This window comes from Acinonyx jubatus, chromosome B1 (genome assembly GCF_027475565.1).
Source record: "Acinonyx jubatus isolate Ajub_Pintada_27869175 chromosome B1, VMU_Ajub_asm_v1.0, whole genome shotgun sequence".
In the NCBI taxonomy this organism is placed as follows: Eukaryota; Metazoa; Chordata; class Mammalia; order Carnivora; family Felidae; genus Acinonyx; species Acinonyx jubatus.
Genome location: NC_069382.1, coordinates 185,839,137 through 185,856,571, shown reverse-complemented (window position 1 = coordinate 185,856,571; position 17,435 = coordinate 185,839,137). Strand labels below are relative to the sequence as shown.

General features: G+C 41.0%; 1 protein-coding gene across 4 annotated transcripts in view; it reads left to right on the top strand.

The window, feature by feature from the left end:
- Window positions 1-1,416: 1,416 nt before the first annotated feature.
- Window positions 1,417-17,435, top strand: part of SLIT2 (slit guidance ligand 2) — a 373,799-nt gene continuing 357,780 nt past the window's right edge. For 3 of the 4 annotated variants that reach the window (XM_053217522.1, XM_015085043.3, XM_015085041.3), the window contains exons 1-4: window positions 1,417-1,595; window positions 4,350-4,421; window positions 5,590-5,661; window positions 17,203-17,274. In XM_053217522.1, coding sequence (XP_053073497.1) covers window positions 1,417-1,595; window positions 4,350-4,421; window positions 5,590-5,661; window positions 17,203-17,274 — 395 coding nt within the window. The remainder of the gene's footprint in view (window positions 1,596-4,349; window positions 4,422-5,589; window positions 5,662-17,202; window positions 17,275-17,435) is intronic. The other variant, XM_053217521.1, reaches the window with a different exon arrangement.

The window sequence follows — 17,435 nt, the reverse complement described above, 5'->3', positions numbered from 1 at the left end:
CTGCGGCCGCCGAGTCAGGTGCAGCACCGGGATCCGGGCGGCGGCGCGACGTCGGCGGGAAGACTCCCACTGTGGCCGTGGGGGACGGGATTCAAAGCCTGGGAAAAGTTCCTGCACTTTGACGAGGAGGAGGGCCCACTTGCGGGCGGCTGTCGGGGGGCGGCCAAGGGGCTGCGCCTGCCCGGGAGTCTGCTCTCGTTTCGTCCACCTTTGCCATCAGGTGTCTGCTGCGGAGCTGCGGCGTATCCGGGAGACGCCAGGGGCCGACACACGCGCGCGCACGGGACTGCCATTCAGCTGCCTTCTGGGCTCTCCTCGGGGTAGCCGATCCCACCGGCCAACTGCCACCTCGTCATCCCCCAGTTCTCTCCGGCAGGACCCAAGACGCGGACACCTCCACCTTGGCCTTTGCACACCTCCCGGCCTGCCTGCCAGCCAGCCCCGACCCAATCCTCGGAGGAGCCTTGGTCCTCAACTTGGCCTCTTGGATTTCCTCTGTCGGGGTGGTGACTAGTGGATATTTCTGCCGGCTGCGGCGGCCCCATTGCCCTTTTGTCTTTTTCTGCGTGACCTCGGGGAAGGCCCCGGTGCGGAGCGTCGCCAAGGACGCCAGGAGGGAGGCGGGATTGCCGAGATCTCCTTCGGCGAAGTGCATGTGTGTTTGCAAACCGCCCTTGGCTGTCGGGAAACGGCTAGGACGTGTCCCGGCTGCGGAAGAGCCGCAGGCTGTGGGGAGGCCGCTCGAGTGAACCGCGCGGGAGGCACGCAGCGCCGCCCCGCGACCCCCAGGCTGCGCCCCCGCCCCGTGCGCCCCCGCGCGCCATGCCCAGACGTCCGGCGCGCTCCGCTCCCGGCCCGCGGGGCTCTTGCGCCTTCTAGCTTCGGAGAACCCACTTTGATCGAGGCCACCATTTCTATTGAGCACCCCTCTTCTGTCTTATAGCCTCCCCACTGGAATCGGATTTGAAGACTCCTCCGTGGAATCGGAGCACTCGCTTTTCCGCGCATCCGGCCCCTGCATCTTTACGGCCTCTAGGAGCCCCAGCTCTTTTACCGCCAAGTTGATCGTTGAGAGACAGACGACGTGTGACCTCCTCCCCGCAGCTTTGGGGTCTCTTTATAGCCTTGGCCTGGCCGATTGATCGTCAGGACCTAAAGTTGCGCCTTCAGGACCCGAGGAGCGCCTGCCCTGCTGGAGGAGGGTGGAGGGGAAGTGGGAGGCGCGTACCTGTGCCATCTCTACTGCCTTGAATATTATTACTGTTACTTCCAAATTATTTTGTGTACATTTACCCGGACACTCTGGGTTCCTAGCCCTGCGCCAGAGACTGGGCCTCAGACACAGCGCGATTCGCGCGGAACAAGGAGCTAAGGAGGAACCCCCGGCGCCGGCGAGCGAGGAGGCGGCGGGGGAAGATGCGCGGCGTCGGCTGGCAAACGCTATCCCTGTCGCTGGGGTTAGTGCTGGCGATTCTGAACGAGGTGGCGCCGCAGGCGTGCCCGGCGCAGTGCTCCTGCTCGGGCAGCACGGTGGACTGTCACGGGCTGGCGCTGCGTAGCGTGCCCAGGAATATCCCCCGAAACACCGAGAGACTGTGAGTACGGGATCTTCACCCCCCGCCCCCGCCACACACACACACTGGGTCGCGCACCCCCTTCGTCGAGACCGGAGGGATCAAGCCGCACAGGGACCTGTGCCTGGGTAGCTCTCCTGCACGCGCATCCTGGGCTTGAACTCCCTGGGAGGGCGAAGGACTGGAGGGCGCTACTCAGGGAGGGGCCGCTGCCCTAGGAGGGGCGGGCCGGCTGGCAGATGCGCTTGGTCCTTTCCTCCCGCTTTCGTCCAGCCAGTTCCATTCCTGAGCAGACGACTTCTCTCGGGCTTGGGGAGCCGCTAACGTGGGGACAAGTAGTGGAGGATGCCCGGGGCGAAGGAGACGCGACTTTGTTCCTCAGACTCTGTAAACGGAGTCACCTTGCGGTGGCCAACACTGGCGGGGTGGTTTCAGGACCGAATCCCAGCGTTTGTCGCCGCGGGGTGGCGCGGGGGGGGGGGGCGGGGGGCGGTTGGCGGAAGGACTCGGAGGGGAGAAACCTCCGCGCCGCGGCTCAGTGTCTCCCTCCTGGGGACGGAGGGGTGGGGAGAAGGGGTCGTGGGGCGGCCGGGTCCGCCCCGGGGGCGCTCTTCTGCAGGCCTCAGAGGGAAGGATGCCCCAGGACCGAGGCGGCCCTCTCGGCCGCCGCACGCCGCCCCCGCGACTCTTTCCCCCGCCCCCCACGTCCCCAGCGAGGAGGCGGCGGCGGCGGGCCCCAGGAGACCTGTCCCAGCGGGTGACTGAAGAGGAGGACCGTTTCCCAACGTCTAGGCGAAGTTAGGGCTGGCTCTCCAACCCGAACCGGCCGAGCAGGGTGCTGACTGCCACGGCGACCCCGCGGCCCTCCGTTGCCCCCTCCGGCCCTTCCCGCTGAGCCCCGGATCACCCCGTGCACCTTTCTCGCAGTTTCTGCGCCCATTCGCGTGGCCGCAGTTCTCCTTCCTTCGCTTCTTCGCGCTCTGCTGCCCGCAGACATCCCCGCCTCCCTGTCTCTGCGAATCTCTAATGAAGAAGTAATCGCAGACCCGGTGTTGACGGCCCACGCGCTCCTGGTGGGGCACTTCCCGAGTTTAGGGAAGCGGAGCGTGGAGGCCATTCCCTTTGTGAACGCCGAGGCCGCCGCCCCGCGCTGCCCGGGCGCCCTGGGCGCGCTCCCCTCGCCGTTGCGCGTGGGCCCGGGTGCGCGGGGCGAGGGCGGCGGGGGCCAGCGCGCCGGACTCTGCTGCCGCGGCTTCTGCGCCCCCGGGGCTGTGAGGGTTGCGGGCCGCGCGGGGGACCCGCTGGGACCCGCGCCGCCCGCCGCGCGTCGAGTAGCTCTTCTTATCTAACTCCTTTGCCTCGCCCTCAGCTGGAAGGCCGGAATTGAGCCCTTTCTTCCTCTGCAAATGGCTCCCCCACCCCCAGCCTCACTGGCCTGCCCCCCACTTCTCCCTCCTTCCCAGGCCCGAAGCGCTGGGCTAGTTGGGGCCCGACCGAGGGTGTCTTGTCAAAATGTGATCTACTACATTTGTCTGGGATGGCGGTGGGGGGGGGTAAGGATTCATGTTCCGTCAAATAGCCCGTAAAAGACCCCAGCAGTTGTAGGAACAACTTGGTGCTACTCTGCTCGGCTTGGAGCGTTGGGTTGGGGAGAGAGCACTGCAGAATTCTGTGTTAGCGCTTGTCACTGCATGCTATCCAGAACAGTTTAAAGTTGAGACATTCACATGTCTTACTCAACAAAAAGGGAGTGCACTTAGAACAAAATAGTAATTTGAGTTTCAGGTCCTTGGGGCCGGGGGGGGGAGTGGGGGGGGGCGGAGAGGGGTCAGTAAAGTTTTCAGAAAACAGTTTGCTCAGTGCTGGCTTATAGGACTCTACCATTGACAAAATAAGCGCTTTAAATGCAAATTTGAAACACGCTGTTTTCAAGTCAGAGGTAAGAGAAAACTTACTTCCGTGAAGGACAACATGCAAACCGCAGCAAAGCCTGGTTTTACTTGAAATGATTAGAACCAGGGCAAGTTTAGATCTTGACCTAAGATGCCAGAAAAGGGGGTGGTGACTGGAAGGAAACGTGGTGCTGAAATCCGAACAAAAATGTGAGGGCCTGAGTCTATTTCCATTATTGCCCCGGCTAGTAGTTTTCACTTTACAGTCTCAGCGGGGTTCCCTGAGCTGCAAATGAAGAGTTTAGTTTTCATACAAACATAGAATTGTTGGAAGGTAAATGCCTATAAATGCAAGTCTTTGAAGTGCAGATCTTTTGATGGCACTCTAACGTTTTTTTCCCTTTGCCTTAGGAAGTTTAGCCACCATGCCACCTAAGGACAGGGTTCTGAATTTTAAAAACTTCTTTCTGGGTAGTATTGGAAAATTGTTCCACTTAAGCGCCTGAAGGGAACTTTTTGGGGGCGTGCCTAACAATAATAGTCAAATAGCAGAATACCTGGGAAATTAATAGACACATCCTTATAAAAACAAAACTTGAAAGCACTTCCATTCACACACAAAAGAGGACTTTTCGTGATAACATAATCACTTCATGTTCTTGTCAGATGCCAGTAAGCATGGACTTTGTAAACTTGTTAAGAATCATTAGGAAAAAAAAAAAATCTTTCAAAGGTAACTACTCCCTTCTGTCTTTTACTTTGTAACTTACTTTAGTAATTGGAACTGATCTTTCACCTTAAAGTTTTATTTACTTTTTATTTTTTCTTTAACTAGATCTTGATAGAAATAAAATGGAACTTTCATTTTCTTGTTTTCTCTTAGGGATTTGAATGGAAATAACATCACACGGATTACCAAGACAGATTTTGCTGGTCTTAGACACTTAAGAGTTCTGTAAGTATGTTCTTCTGTATTTTGAAACATTTTCTTTTGTTCTTGAGGCTGCATATTTTGTATTGTTACTGGTCTCACTTTGAAAAACTGTCCCAATGACAGAAACATAAAAATTTAAAAGGTCTTGGTTTCCTTTCTTTTTCTGTTTATCAATGTATTATAGCTTTTAATGAAAATGTAGGCTTTTATTTTAAGGTTGGATGCTTGCCATTGAAACAATATTATAGAAATGACCTCAAATGTTTGCTATACCATACCCTAAGTGCCTCATGCATATAAAAGTGTAGAATAATTGCTTCCACAATATGAATAAGTAATGTGAGACATTTGATACACTTTTAGGATTTGAGATTAACTAGAAAGAATTTAAGTGGGTCTGCATTTTATTATTACTAATATAGAAGACTTTTTTTAGCAAACAGCACTGAGATATGATTCCTAACATTAAAATCAAGCAATCCAAGTCTTCACAGTTTTTGGTGGGAAGTGTTTATAAAAATATTGCTGGTCATATTTTGAATTGTTGTATTTCACATCTTTTGTAGTTTTTATAATATTGTTGCGTTACGATTACTTCTTTAATTAATGGGTTAAATATATTGTGAGGGAGCCATCATGTGAAATTCAGTGTAATGTAAAACTGTTTTTACCCACAGATTTGTAAATATATACATTGCAATGAACATATACTTTTGATCATTGTGTTGAGTGTTTATCTTTTAAAAGACACATTTTGGCCATTATGAAATCATCCAATTTCCAGTGTATATCCGTAAGTGAATTAAAGTATGGGTATGGTGACATACTGTATATGGATTCTTTCAGTGAAGAACTCACTCCAAAATCAGTTTACCAAAAACAGCCATCAAAACTGCCGTGTCATGGGTTGCTCTTCAGGATAAACTCCAGTTGGAGTTTCACAGTTTTGACTAGTAACTTTTACTAGTATTTTAGTATTTTCTGTGAAAGTTTTGTGCTGTGGATGCCCTTGGCCCTCTGTGATTTCTCTCAAATATACCATCCTTAAATTTCATATGAAATCTCAAACCAGAGCATTGTTTAATTTTATAAAGGGAAGGAGGTTATGAGTGTCTCAGTGGCTGAACTGAAACTTGCTTATTAGATGGGGAGTGGTAACATTAAGACCCTGTTATACTTTGCATTTCAGTCAGCTTATGGAGAATAAGATTAGCACCATTGAAAGAGGAGCATTCCAGGATCTTAAAGAACTGGAGAGACTGTAAGTATTTTTAATTCCAAAGTTATGACGACATAACTGTATTTTTTAAAAAAAAAATCCTTGAATTTCAAGGGCCATGTCTTCAACTTTGTGTCTTAATCTCTGAAAGTTTTACAGAAATACAAGGCCGAATAAGTGGTTTTCAGGCTAATTTACAATTGCAAATTGTGGGATTTTCCATAAATAGTACTAACTTTTAATAAAGATAAAAAAAAAAAAAAACAGACTTCTTTCCTGAGACATTGATTTCCTTGAATAACTATTGCTTTGGTACTTAGAGAGGTACATGTTTTCCTTGTTGTCCATCTAGTTTGTTTTATTTGCTTTTATAGGAAGAAAGGTGGTTATTTGATTTGCATTTATAATATGCTATGGAAAAGAAAAGTTTTGCTAGCTGTTATTTTAATTTTCATGCTGTTGCTTTGTGTGTCACCGGTGACACTTGAGAACATGTTTTAAATTCTCAGTGGTGAAAATTTGCTTTTTGATACTTATCACTTATGGTGAACATTGTTAGTAATAGCTATTCACAACTTCTTTTCATTATTTTATAGTAGCTTTCTAAATATTTCTCCTGGAAAAAGAATTTAAAGATTAGGAGAAATGGAAGCAAGAATTATAGTATCAAAGCATGGTTATTTTAAGATTTTTTTCCCCCCAAGAAGGCCGTGTGGACTTCAGAGTTTAAAATATATTTTATATTTTCAGACACAAAATCTTATGCATTGATATATACTACTTGAGGGCCGTTATTAATTTATATCTACAGAGTATGAAATATCTGTCTGAAATAATTAAGATAAATTACACACTATATAATTTGAGGTATGAATTCCATGTCTCATATGTTTTGATAACTCAAGTTTAGTAAGTTTGCATTTTAAGGGCATGTAACAGCTCTATTAAACATAGCAACAATTTCCATGCCTGCTTTAATAGGCACTTTAGGTAAAAATAAAAATTTTATTTAAAATAATGAAATATAAAGTTAATTTTAGGCATAGCACTTATTCAGATTCACTGGGCCCAAGGGCAGAAGTTAATTCTGTGTAATTTTAAGTAGGCAAAAATGGCTTGTCAATTTCTAAGATATTTGTAAATATATAGGCATCATTTTTATCACCGCGAGTAAAATTAAACCCTGGGATGTCTATCTTATTGTAATATTTTGTCCATGATATATATTCCAAAATAGGGAATATAGCTAAAATAAATTTAAAATCACTACTTTGAGCTAGTTTTCAGAGAGAAATAAAAACGAGGTAAACATTTAGTTAAGTTCATTACGAAGTTCATAAGTTCATAACCTATCTCTTGGTATATAAAGATACTCTGAAAGTATTCTTTGATCTCCTTCGTGGGCTTTGTGAATAGTTAATTCCTAGTGAGTATCTTGTAAAGGTATTTTTAATTCATCCATTTAAAAAGTATCAATGTAATTTAAATATTTGGTGAGATGAATAGAGAATTTTAAATTATAATTCAAGTGTTAACACTTTTTTCATGAATAATTTTTAACTATCATACGGAAACATATATTTTGATCCTTAACCAGCATCCAGTTGAAGGAATTTCAATGACTTTTCATGCAGTCTCAGTTAAGGTTATATTGTCGTTCTAAATATCTTCAGAAATGCTAGAACAAACCAAACCTTTTCGTTGTTTTTCAAGCCACTTCGAATATCACTTGAACAAATTCACTTTTTTCTAGAAATTATTAACCAGATGCCTTATGATCTGAAATTTGTTTAGAGTTGTAAGTAGGTACTAGTTTTTCGCTTTTACTTCCCCTGAGAATGTCACTTCATCTCAGAACAATTTTCTATTCCACTAAGATGCAGTCAGATGTTTCAGAGTGGGAGGAAGATTTGTAATTTTGAATGAAACTAATATATATGCAGGACTTCTTTAAATCACCCCAGCTGTTGGCGGAGAGCAAATATTTCATATTTGTGAGGAAAAGCTGAGAAAATTCCTTTTGTTTACAACTGCCAAGTCCTTCTGATGGAAGCACATTGCTATCTGACAGCCAATTCATCTCCTTGGGACTCTGGAATTCAAAACCATTTCTTAGGAACATTGTGGATACACTTTTCAAATATTTATTTTTTTAAATACGTTAAATAGCAAGGAGATTTTGCCGAAGAATGCATTCAAGTTATCATGAAATAAACTATTATAGATTTTGTTCAGTATATTATTTAAAAAATACAAATAAAAAAAGCTAACCAGAGGGGTCCATAAACAAGTTACTATGGCCGATGGGATATATTCTTATTTTAGTAGGTGGTGACAACATCTCAAAAACTGCCCTTTTTCCCCTATGAAGTTTCAAGAAACATTGTAAGAAACTGGAAGTACATCAATGAATTAACTTTTAACTAATTATATGTTGTGTGAACTTATATTGTTTTTAGCAATTTAGATGTGAATTTTTCCATTCAAATTCTAAGTAAGAAAAAGTTATAAATGCAGGTTTATGTTATAAATGCCATTCATATAGTATTCACGGTAGCTTAATTTTCATTTTTTTGTGTGAAGAACAAAAAATAAAAATATTAATTTTATTTGTGTGCCATATATGGTTCTAAACTTTTTTCATTTTAAAATGATAAAATTAAAACAATTCCAAAAGGCTATCTTGTGAACATTTAAAAATTACAAGTTTTTCCTTTTTGTTTTATGTTGGTAGAGTTTTAACTTGATCTAGAGAAAGAAGACAAATCTGAAAACAGGAGATAAGATCTGTGCCCTTCTAGAAATACAACTCTTAATCTGTAAGAAACAGTCATGTTATTAGGGTGAATTTGATTTTAGCATAGAGAAAGTCATTATTTGTGAATCCAAGCATTATAGCTACAAAAAGAAAGGTTGTTTTGCACTTCAAAGAATCAATAAATACAAGGTTATATCAGTCAAAAGTCAAGAAATAAATGGATATTAAAAACTTTCCTCCTTCCACATGCCCACCCTCCCTCCTTTCTGTTGTATGGAAAATAACATCAGATAATATGATCATCATCAGAATGTGGTTATGAATCACTATAAAAGGAGTAGGTTTTAATCATGGTTACACACCATGACCACACGTTACTTCCTGTCTTGACAGTTTCCTCCCATATTTTCAGACCTCACGTGTAGTGGCAGATTTCCATGTTCTGTGTTGCCAGTAGTACTTGTTATCTGGGAAGGGAAGGAAACCGTGAGAAATGTGCCTCATGTAGATTGTATTAGGAGGTCTCCTATTTGTTTAGCTGAGGTGTTCGACCAAAATCTAATGTAGTTAAGTGACTAGTTAATTCAATGGAAACTAATTAATGCAAAGCAAACTACAAATAAGCTACAAGAAAGAATCAGAACATGTATGGCATATACATTTTTATGATTCCCAGAAGATACCTGTGTATATCTGCGATAGTCTCCATGCAAAATTGTTAATTCAAAGTGATTCTTCGCTGGTGCATCATGTCTTTGAGGGTCAAAAAAAATCATATTGGGGCCCCAAACTTTTGTGGGCTGGTATAAAATTCTGTTGTTCACTTCTAGTTTATGGGTTTATACTGCAGTCATTAAAGTTCTATTTTATGACCTTTTAAGGAGACCCAGGCCACTTCAGTTTCCACTAGTGAAAATTTATGCATTTATAGGTTCCTTCCTAATGGGAAAGCAAGAGTATGAGAAAGTTTTGATATTGTTTGGGTTGTCAAAAAAACTGTTAGGACATGAAGTCCTAAATGCAATGAAATGCTTATATGCAAAATAAAAGCCTGATATTCCTAGATTATGTTAATGAAAACCAATAGAAAATCTTGGAGTATTAGGCTTTGCATTAACTTACAATCATCTTGTACCCTTGCAATAAGGAAATTGCAGGAATGATAAAGGCAAGGTTTTGGACTGTTTTTCTTTTCATACTAGTAACGTGAACGTGTTCATTTAAAACAAGTATTGCTTTAAACTCTCCAAGTTTTACTATCATTGGATTTGAAATTATATTTTTCCTACTAACTTTGTAATTTGATATGCTGTTTTTTTTGTTTTGTTTTGTTTGCTTTTTGTTTTGTTTTGTTTTGTTTTGTTTTGTTTTTGCTTAAAAAATGAGTCCTGAAGTATTATAATGAAACCATGCAGGGAATACTGGAAAATAAACCTGTACCCGTAGACATTTTCAAGTTTCTATACAGAAGAATATAAAGAAGATATTCATTTTAATTTAGACAAGTCTAAATCCCTTTACAATGGAACCTAAATTTGACCAAACACTGCACTCTCAGGAGAGAATACCTAAAGGACACATTGATATTTTATTAAAGGTGGTGCTGAATTAGTTCTCCCATGTGCACACCCCATTCCTAAGCACGTGACAGCCAGGGTGCGGCTGAGGAATTACGGTGCTCTAGGATTTCTGTTGTAGGTCTCTACACGTGAGTTCAAGTAGAGAATATGTTGTGGAACAGGTCTGAAGGAAGCACCACTTATCCCCTGTTCATCAAGAATGTGGAGAATCCCTCTTCTGACTAATCCTACAAATTTACAGGCAACACATAACATAGTGCTTTTCTTAAAGTAGGGCAAACCAACAGTTCTAATCGCCTTGGGAAAGAATGCAAGCTCATCTCAAAAGAATTGTTCTTTGGCTTCTTTATACTACCAACTTTAAAATCACGGCAGTTATTTTCCTAGGAAATAAAGTGTGTCTTCAAAGAACATGTCAAACTTGCTAACAGAGGTTGAGTATATGCCCTGCACGAGATAAAAATGCTATCGATGATCAAGTGTGTATCACTTTATCTGTGATATCTGTTCCAGATATCTGTGATATCTGTGATATCTGTGAATTATTCTCACTTGTTTATAAGCAATATTGGACTATTTTCATTTATGTATACGACTGATCATGTGAGGCTTTAATGCATGTGCACTATTGAAAGTTTAGCGGAACATTGAATGCATCCAAAAGGGTTTCTCATGCAACACTTTTTATGGGCCTTGAAGTTGAAGGGTGGTGAGAAGGCCTGTTTGCTCTTTGTGGACCGTTTTATACATTCTGAAGCAGCAAGGCTGTTTATTTTTCCCACATCTGTTTTGGGCTCATCCTTTGTGACAGTGTTTGCTGGATGCTGTGTCCTTTATACCTCCCTGAAATGAGTAGTTTAGTTTGCACTGTTACAATGTATTTGCGGAAGCAGTGAATGTCAGATATTTTACATTGAATTCTGTCTTTCATTCCTGTTGGATCCCTTTCTGCTTGAATTATGCCCGCTAGATGGAATTTCACAACTTTGCATGCAGTTAGAGACTTTTCCGCGTGGACTTTCATAAAGACTACACTTACCTTTTTTTCAGAGCAATTTATATCTGCGGGACTGGAGGGAATATTGGGGAAAATGCTTTCAGAATGACAGTTTGGTAACAATAGGGGTGATTTGGTACTGACGTAATGGGAATATTACTTTAAGAGAACATTTACAAAAAAATGTTTGACTGTCGTCTGCCGTGTTCATCCACTTTGGATGCAGGTGGGTAGCTCTGGAGCTCCTCACGTGTGTGCTGCTCTTCTAGCTTCTGGCAGTGAGCGCAGGGTGCAAAGAACACAGACTCCCCTCTGCGTAGGCACTTTGTAGTTTTATTTTCTGTTGCCTGTTCTATAGAATGCAGCAAACACTCATTGGTTGTACTGTCGTTTGTGCTTTCTAAACAGACACAAACTCTTATACCCCTTTTAAAATCAGAAACATTAGATAAGAGTGACACCAGAAAACTCATCCTTTCAATTAGCAATAGTCACGCCTTGGGTAACTCTCATTTGTCTGTTACCCTCTTATTGTGCAAAACTGGGAAACCTTTGGTTTGAGTTCCACTGGGAGATATTGATCAGATTGCTTCATCTTTCAAAACCTCAGTTTCCTCGTCTTTGGAACAGAGATAATTATTATCTTGCATGCTGGCAGTACATGGTCTAAATAAAATAGTGCACACATAGTTTCACAAAACGCTTGTCACATGGTTAGTATTTAAGGAACTCTTATCATGATTTTCAACATTTCTCCTGTTTTTCAAAAGCTCAGTTTAGGCATTATTTTATTGAGCTAATAAAATGTGTACATAATAAATTTGACTTTTGTACATTCACATTTTATTACCGGTTTTATTCTGGTTTTCTTATTATGGCATATGGCAATAGAAGAGATGGAAAGAATGTATAAAAATACCTTCAAGTTTTGTTTCAGAGTATTTCTCATTGCTCTGGATATATAAAGAAATGCCAAGAAGTACGGGGAATGAAGTGGAAGCAACATTTTTACTCATAAGTTTGATTTATCCATCGAAGTAATACACAAATGTTAAAATCTTTGCCTTAAAAAAAATGTTAGAATAAAAACATTTTAAGAATAAGTAGCAATTTACCTGAAAAGAAAGCATTAGAATAAAAACATTTTAAGAATGAGTAGAAATTTACCTGAAAAGAAGGCATTTTTGTACGAAAAACAGGAGATTATACATGATAAGCTTATTAAGGCAGCATTTATAGAATGCTTGTTCTAGACCAAGCACATTGCTAAAGTACCTTATATTTACAACAGCCGGTAGATACGAGACATATATTTTCCATTGGCTTTCGTAAAATTCTTTTCATTTTACGCTTTGAATTGGGATGGAGGTTGCAAATATTCACTGGTAAAAGTTGAAAAAATAAGAGGCTGTCACTTTTACCAATGGACAAGACATAGAAACAGTTGACAGATCATAATTTGAAGCAGTGCTTGTCAATAATGCTCAGGCTGCCCTTCAAATTGAGGTTGTTAAGAATAAGCATTTCAGAGACCAGTGGTGTTTTGTGTGATACAGAAAGATCATTCACTCCACTGAAGGTCACGCTCAAAACTAGCAGTAACACAGAGGAAGCAGTTACTGGGATCCCTCTCATCTTTGCCCTAAGGAAAAGTGTCTTTGAGACGCATTTTGCACACCTTTCTGGAATCATGCATTACCATCCCGAGAATCTCAATTAGCCCAGAGATCCTGTGGGCAAATTCCATCTAGCTGGTAGCACAGGAGCTGGGTATAATGAATCTTCAACACAATTGTCCTTGTTCTGAACAATAGGTAATTGACCACCTGGTCTGCTAAATGGAGCCAATTTATGCTGGCTCCCATAAATCCTTCTGTGAGATACATTTCATTCACTACATGTTGTTTTCCTGTTCTGGGACCATCAGATTTTAGCTTCTTTAACTCATTTACATTAGCATTAGCATTATGGCAGTATCCTTTTCAAGCTGCTAAGAAGTATTCTGTGTTCTACTCCAGCCCTGTTTAGAAATTGTTGTGCACCTTAATGGTCTTTAAAGTAATTCTGGATTTTAAAAAATCCTTTTAAAGGGTTAATTTCTGGTCATTTTACAGGAAATCCCCACTTTCAAGTTTTTCCTTTAACTATTTTGAAAGAATTTCACCTTTTATTTTAATGTTTGTATTTCCATTCATTCTTAGCACTGATTCAAGAAAGAACAGGAACAAAAAGTGTACTGGTAGTCTTTTATGTTTTTTTTTTTTTAAGTTTATTTGTTTATTTTGACAGAGACAGAGACAGCACAAATGGGGGTGGGGCAGAGAGAGAGGGAGAGAGAGAGAATCCCAAGCAGAATCTGCACTGTCAGCACAGAGCCTGACATGGGGGTCGAACTGACAAACTGCGAGATCGTAACTTGAGCCGAAAGCAAGAGTTGGATGCTTAACTGACTGAGCCACCCAGGTGCCCCATGATATTCTTTTAGAGGGAAAAAGCATAATACTGTTTTTCTATGCATGTTATCACATCATTTATTATCTGCCTTTCTACTATATTACCTTGTCTTATGCATATGGTTGATTTAGACAATATTAAGACCATTCACGGTAATTTTCATGAAAAGATGATAAACTACCTGGATTCAGAGAAAACTATACATATTTTCATTTTTCTCTCAACCTTAGGCATTTTGAACAGATCTTTAATTCAGTGAGCTGAGTATAGAATTTTTTTTGTTTTGTTTTAATGATGTCTTATTTTCAGTTGTTTCATTCATAGATATTAAAGAAATGGGCTCTATAAAGCTATGTTTTTCCCAAGGAAAGATTGATGAGAAGTGAAATTTCAGTATTACATTATTTTTAATTAATGTTTAGAAATATTTAGACTGTGTCTCTTTGAGAGAAATGTTTCAGATGATATGTTCTGGAATCACCCTACCTGAATTCAGGTTTTAGCTCCACTTTCTATGAGCTGTGTACCCTTCTCCAGAACAACAGTAACCATAGTATCTACTGTTGGGGTTGTTCTGAAAAACGAAGGAGATAATTCATGTAAACCTCTCAGAACAGTGATCATCATGTAGTAAGCTTAGTTATGCTTATGTTAGCTATCGCTTTTGGAGTGAATTAGGAATGGCTGGGAATATGAAAGTAATAATTAAGAAAAAGAAAAAGACACTACTTTGAGTGCCTGGATCGCTCAGTTAGTTAAGTGTCTGATGTGATTTCAGCTCAGGTCGTTGTCTCAAAATTGATGAGATCACACCCTGCATTGTGGAATCAATGCTGACATTTCCGATCCTGCTTGGGATTCTCTCTCTCTTTCTCTGCCCTTCTCTCTCTCTCTCTCTCTCTCTCTCTCTCTCTGGGTCTGGCTCTCTATGTCTCAAAATAAATAAACATTAAAAAAAAAAAAAAAGACACTGCCTACACCCAATCTGAAATATCTTCTTTCTCACAATATCTGATATTATTTAAACATATCAAATTCCTTCTAACTTCTAGATGATGTTGAGTATGGTAGTGGGAGAGAGGTTGATGGGAGGGGAAGGACATAATTGCTTTATAGGGCACATGAAAGCAAGGTTGGTGGTGGGGCTTTGGTTAGTTGGAAAGTGGCATAAAAACTAAGACAGGATCCTCAGGAAGCATCCCAGGGGAATAGTTGGCCGACTATAAAATGCATATGCTAGAGCATTGCTGAAGTATATCAAAATGCAAAAAGACAAGTGTGTTCTCATTTAGCATTTCCTAAAAATCCACTGAGTGCCAGAGAGGAAGGGAAAGAATACAAAGATGTGGTCTTTGTACTCGAAGAGCTTACAGCCTACTGGGAAACAGACCAGTATGTGATGAAATACAACGTCAAGGACTCTTATTTATTAAATGCCATGAGGGTATGGGGACACAGACAAGGGAGGAACTACCTCTCTGTAGGGGGATCAGGGAAGCTTCACAGAAGTTGTAAGAAAGTACCCTCAGAATAGGGAAAGCTCTCCAAACAGCTGGGGCTTTGCAGGGACCGGAGGCTTGAAGGAGCATACTGGTTATGGCCGGTGAATCCTGGAGGATGTTTATTAGTCCAGTGGTTTGGATGAGATTGCCATAGCCCATCTCTGCCATTTTAGAAATGGAGATTGTCTCCTTGAATAAAGGGAATCTTTCCAAGAGCGGTCGCTTCCCTAGAAAAATTCTAATTGCCACTATTGTGAATATTTGTTGTCTGTTTCTTGAGAGAAAAATATAACAAGGTCATAGTTAAGTTTTATTTTATGAGAATTGTATAATAGTAGACTCTGGAAGTCATCCTCCCTCAGAAATACTCCTTCCTTTCTCCATTCCCAGCAGACAAAAATAAATAAGTAAAAGCTTTTGGTTTCACTTTAAATTTAACCTTGTTATATGCTTTATTTATAAAAATTAGCGTAAGTGGAAAGAAATTCCACCCTTTCACCACTAATTTTACCATTTTCCCCCAATCGTCTTGGCATACTTTTTTACAAGTGTGCGTTTTATTAAGTGCCTAGAATGTTTCTATAGACAATCAACTTCTTCCTAATGTGAGTTTATGTAACAAAAGTTACAGTCTTCATCATTACCTCATGGCATTTTGGAGTTTGAAGAAGTTCTGAAGTTCAGCTGGTACAATTTTTCACCTAATGCGGGAGTTCTTTTGATTACGTCCTTTGCAGGAAAAAGAAAAAAATACATACTGCCTGTGCTTGGATGAAAGTGGAATCAGAAGTTGAGCTTCTCAAGGCAGATCATTCCATTTCTTCTAATTCTTGGAAATTCACTAATTCTTAGAAAGGTCTTCCTTATAATATACTCTCTTAAGAAATGTATTCACTAGTGCCAGTTCTGCCCTCTGGAGATTAAATATAATTTTGCTGCTACCAGATGGCCATTTAAATATGTCAATATTGATAGGTAGATAAATAGGTAAATAAATAAAAAAATAAATAAGTCAAGATTGGCATGCTTTCTTTTCCTGTCCTTTTGACATTTATATTTAATACTCAAGTTTCTTCAAAGTGTCGTTAGTTTTCTGGACCTCCTTACTCTCCTGTAGGCCAATAGAAATTTATAAATCTTTTTTTTTTGCAACTTGTAGATCATTTAAATGTACATTTTGCATCAGCTTATCATGTAATTTAAATTTGGGAAAAGCAGGAGCGCCTGGGTGGCTCAGTCAGTTGAGTGTCCGACTTCGGCTCAGGTCATGACCTCACGGTTTGTGAGTTCGAGCCCCGCATTAGGCCCTGTGCTGACAGCTCAGAGCTTGGAGCCTGCTTCGGATTCTGTGTCTCCCTCTCTCTCTGCTGCCTCCTCTGCTCATGCTCTGTCTTTCCTTCTCTCAAAAATAAATAAACATTTAAAAAAAATTTTTTTTAAATAAATTTGGGAAAAGCAGAGATGTGAACACTTATTTTTACTGAAACATTAACGTGTCCACGTGAGATGAATGGGATTGAGATCCTAGTACATCAGCATCAGGATCTACCTAGCCTTCAGGAAGTGTGCACAGTCCAGAAGAACTTAGTTACACAGCATCAGGGCTTAATTGAGTTAGAGTCAAATTTTTTTCTAAACTCTAAAGTTACATTCATATCAGGTAAACATGTAAAAAAGCACGATCTAAACATTTTTAGCCACTACTATTAGTTCTGTTTCAGCCTTATTTTCAGTTAAGGGTCAAGAACTGTGGATTTAGGTTTGGACTTGGCCGTTTTCTTCTGCTTTCGCCCATAGGGACAAATCATGCTGACATTTCCTCACACTTTTTTTTTCCCCACAGCTAAACAAAATGCTAACAAAATTGAAATTTCCATTTCCCCACAATGCCTTGGCTAAAAATTTAGGTCATCTGGGACAGTGCATGAATTATCTTAGGGCACCGTTTACTGTGGTGTTTGCATTGTATCTCGCACTCACCTAACCTAGACAGCAGAGTCCTAGGCAAGAAATCCTTTCTCGTTGTGTATATTCTAGATGACTGATGTTGCACAGGATGTGAGGTTAGGGTTTAGGTGCCGGTAATCATCTGAGTAAGCATAATGGAAAATTGCTTTAAAGAGTCAGGTAACAAAAGGTGTAACCAACTTTTGATTTGCAATGCTTGAATTCTTTTGAATGTCATTTCTTCCTTTCCTGAAATACAGGATGAGGCACGACACTACCAAATCAGAGACTCATTGTTGCGTATTTTCTATGTAACATACGCTTTGTTTTTGTTTTTCTCAAAAGGCGTTTGAACAGAAATCACCTTCAGCTGTTTCCTGAGTTGCTGTTTCTTGGGACTTCGAAGCTCTACAGGCTGTAAGTAGACAGAAATAGTTATTGTTGCTTTGGGTAGTACCTTGTATTTTAATAAATGTATTTTGGATCTGTTTCCTTGTGCTTTCCTGGAATCTATTCACTGATAGATTAATGGATTAAAAGCTTGCTTGTTTTTTCTTCTTATGGAAGTTTATGATTGG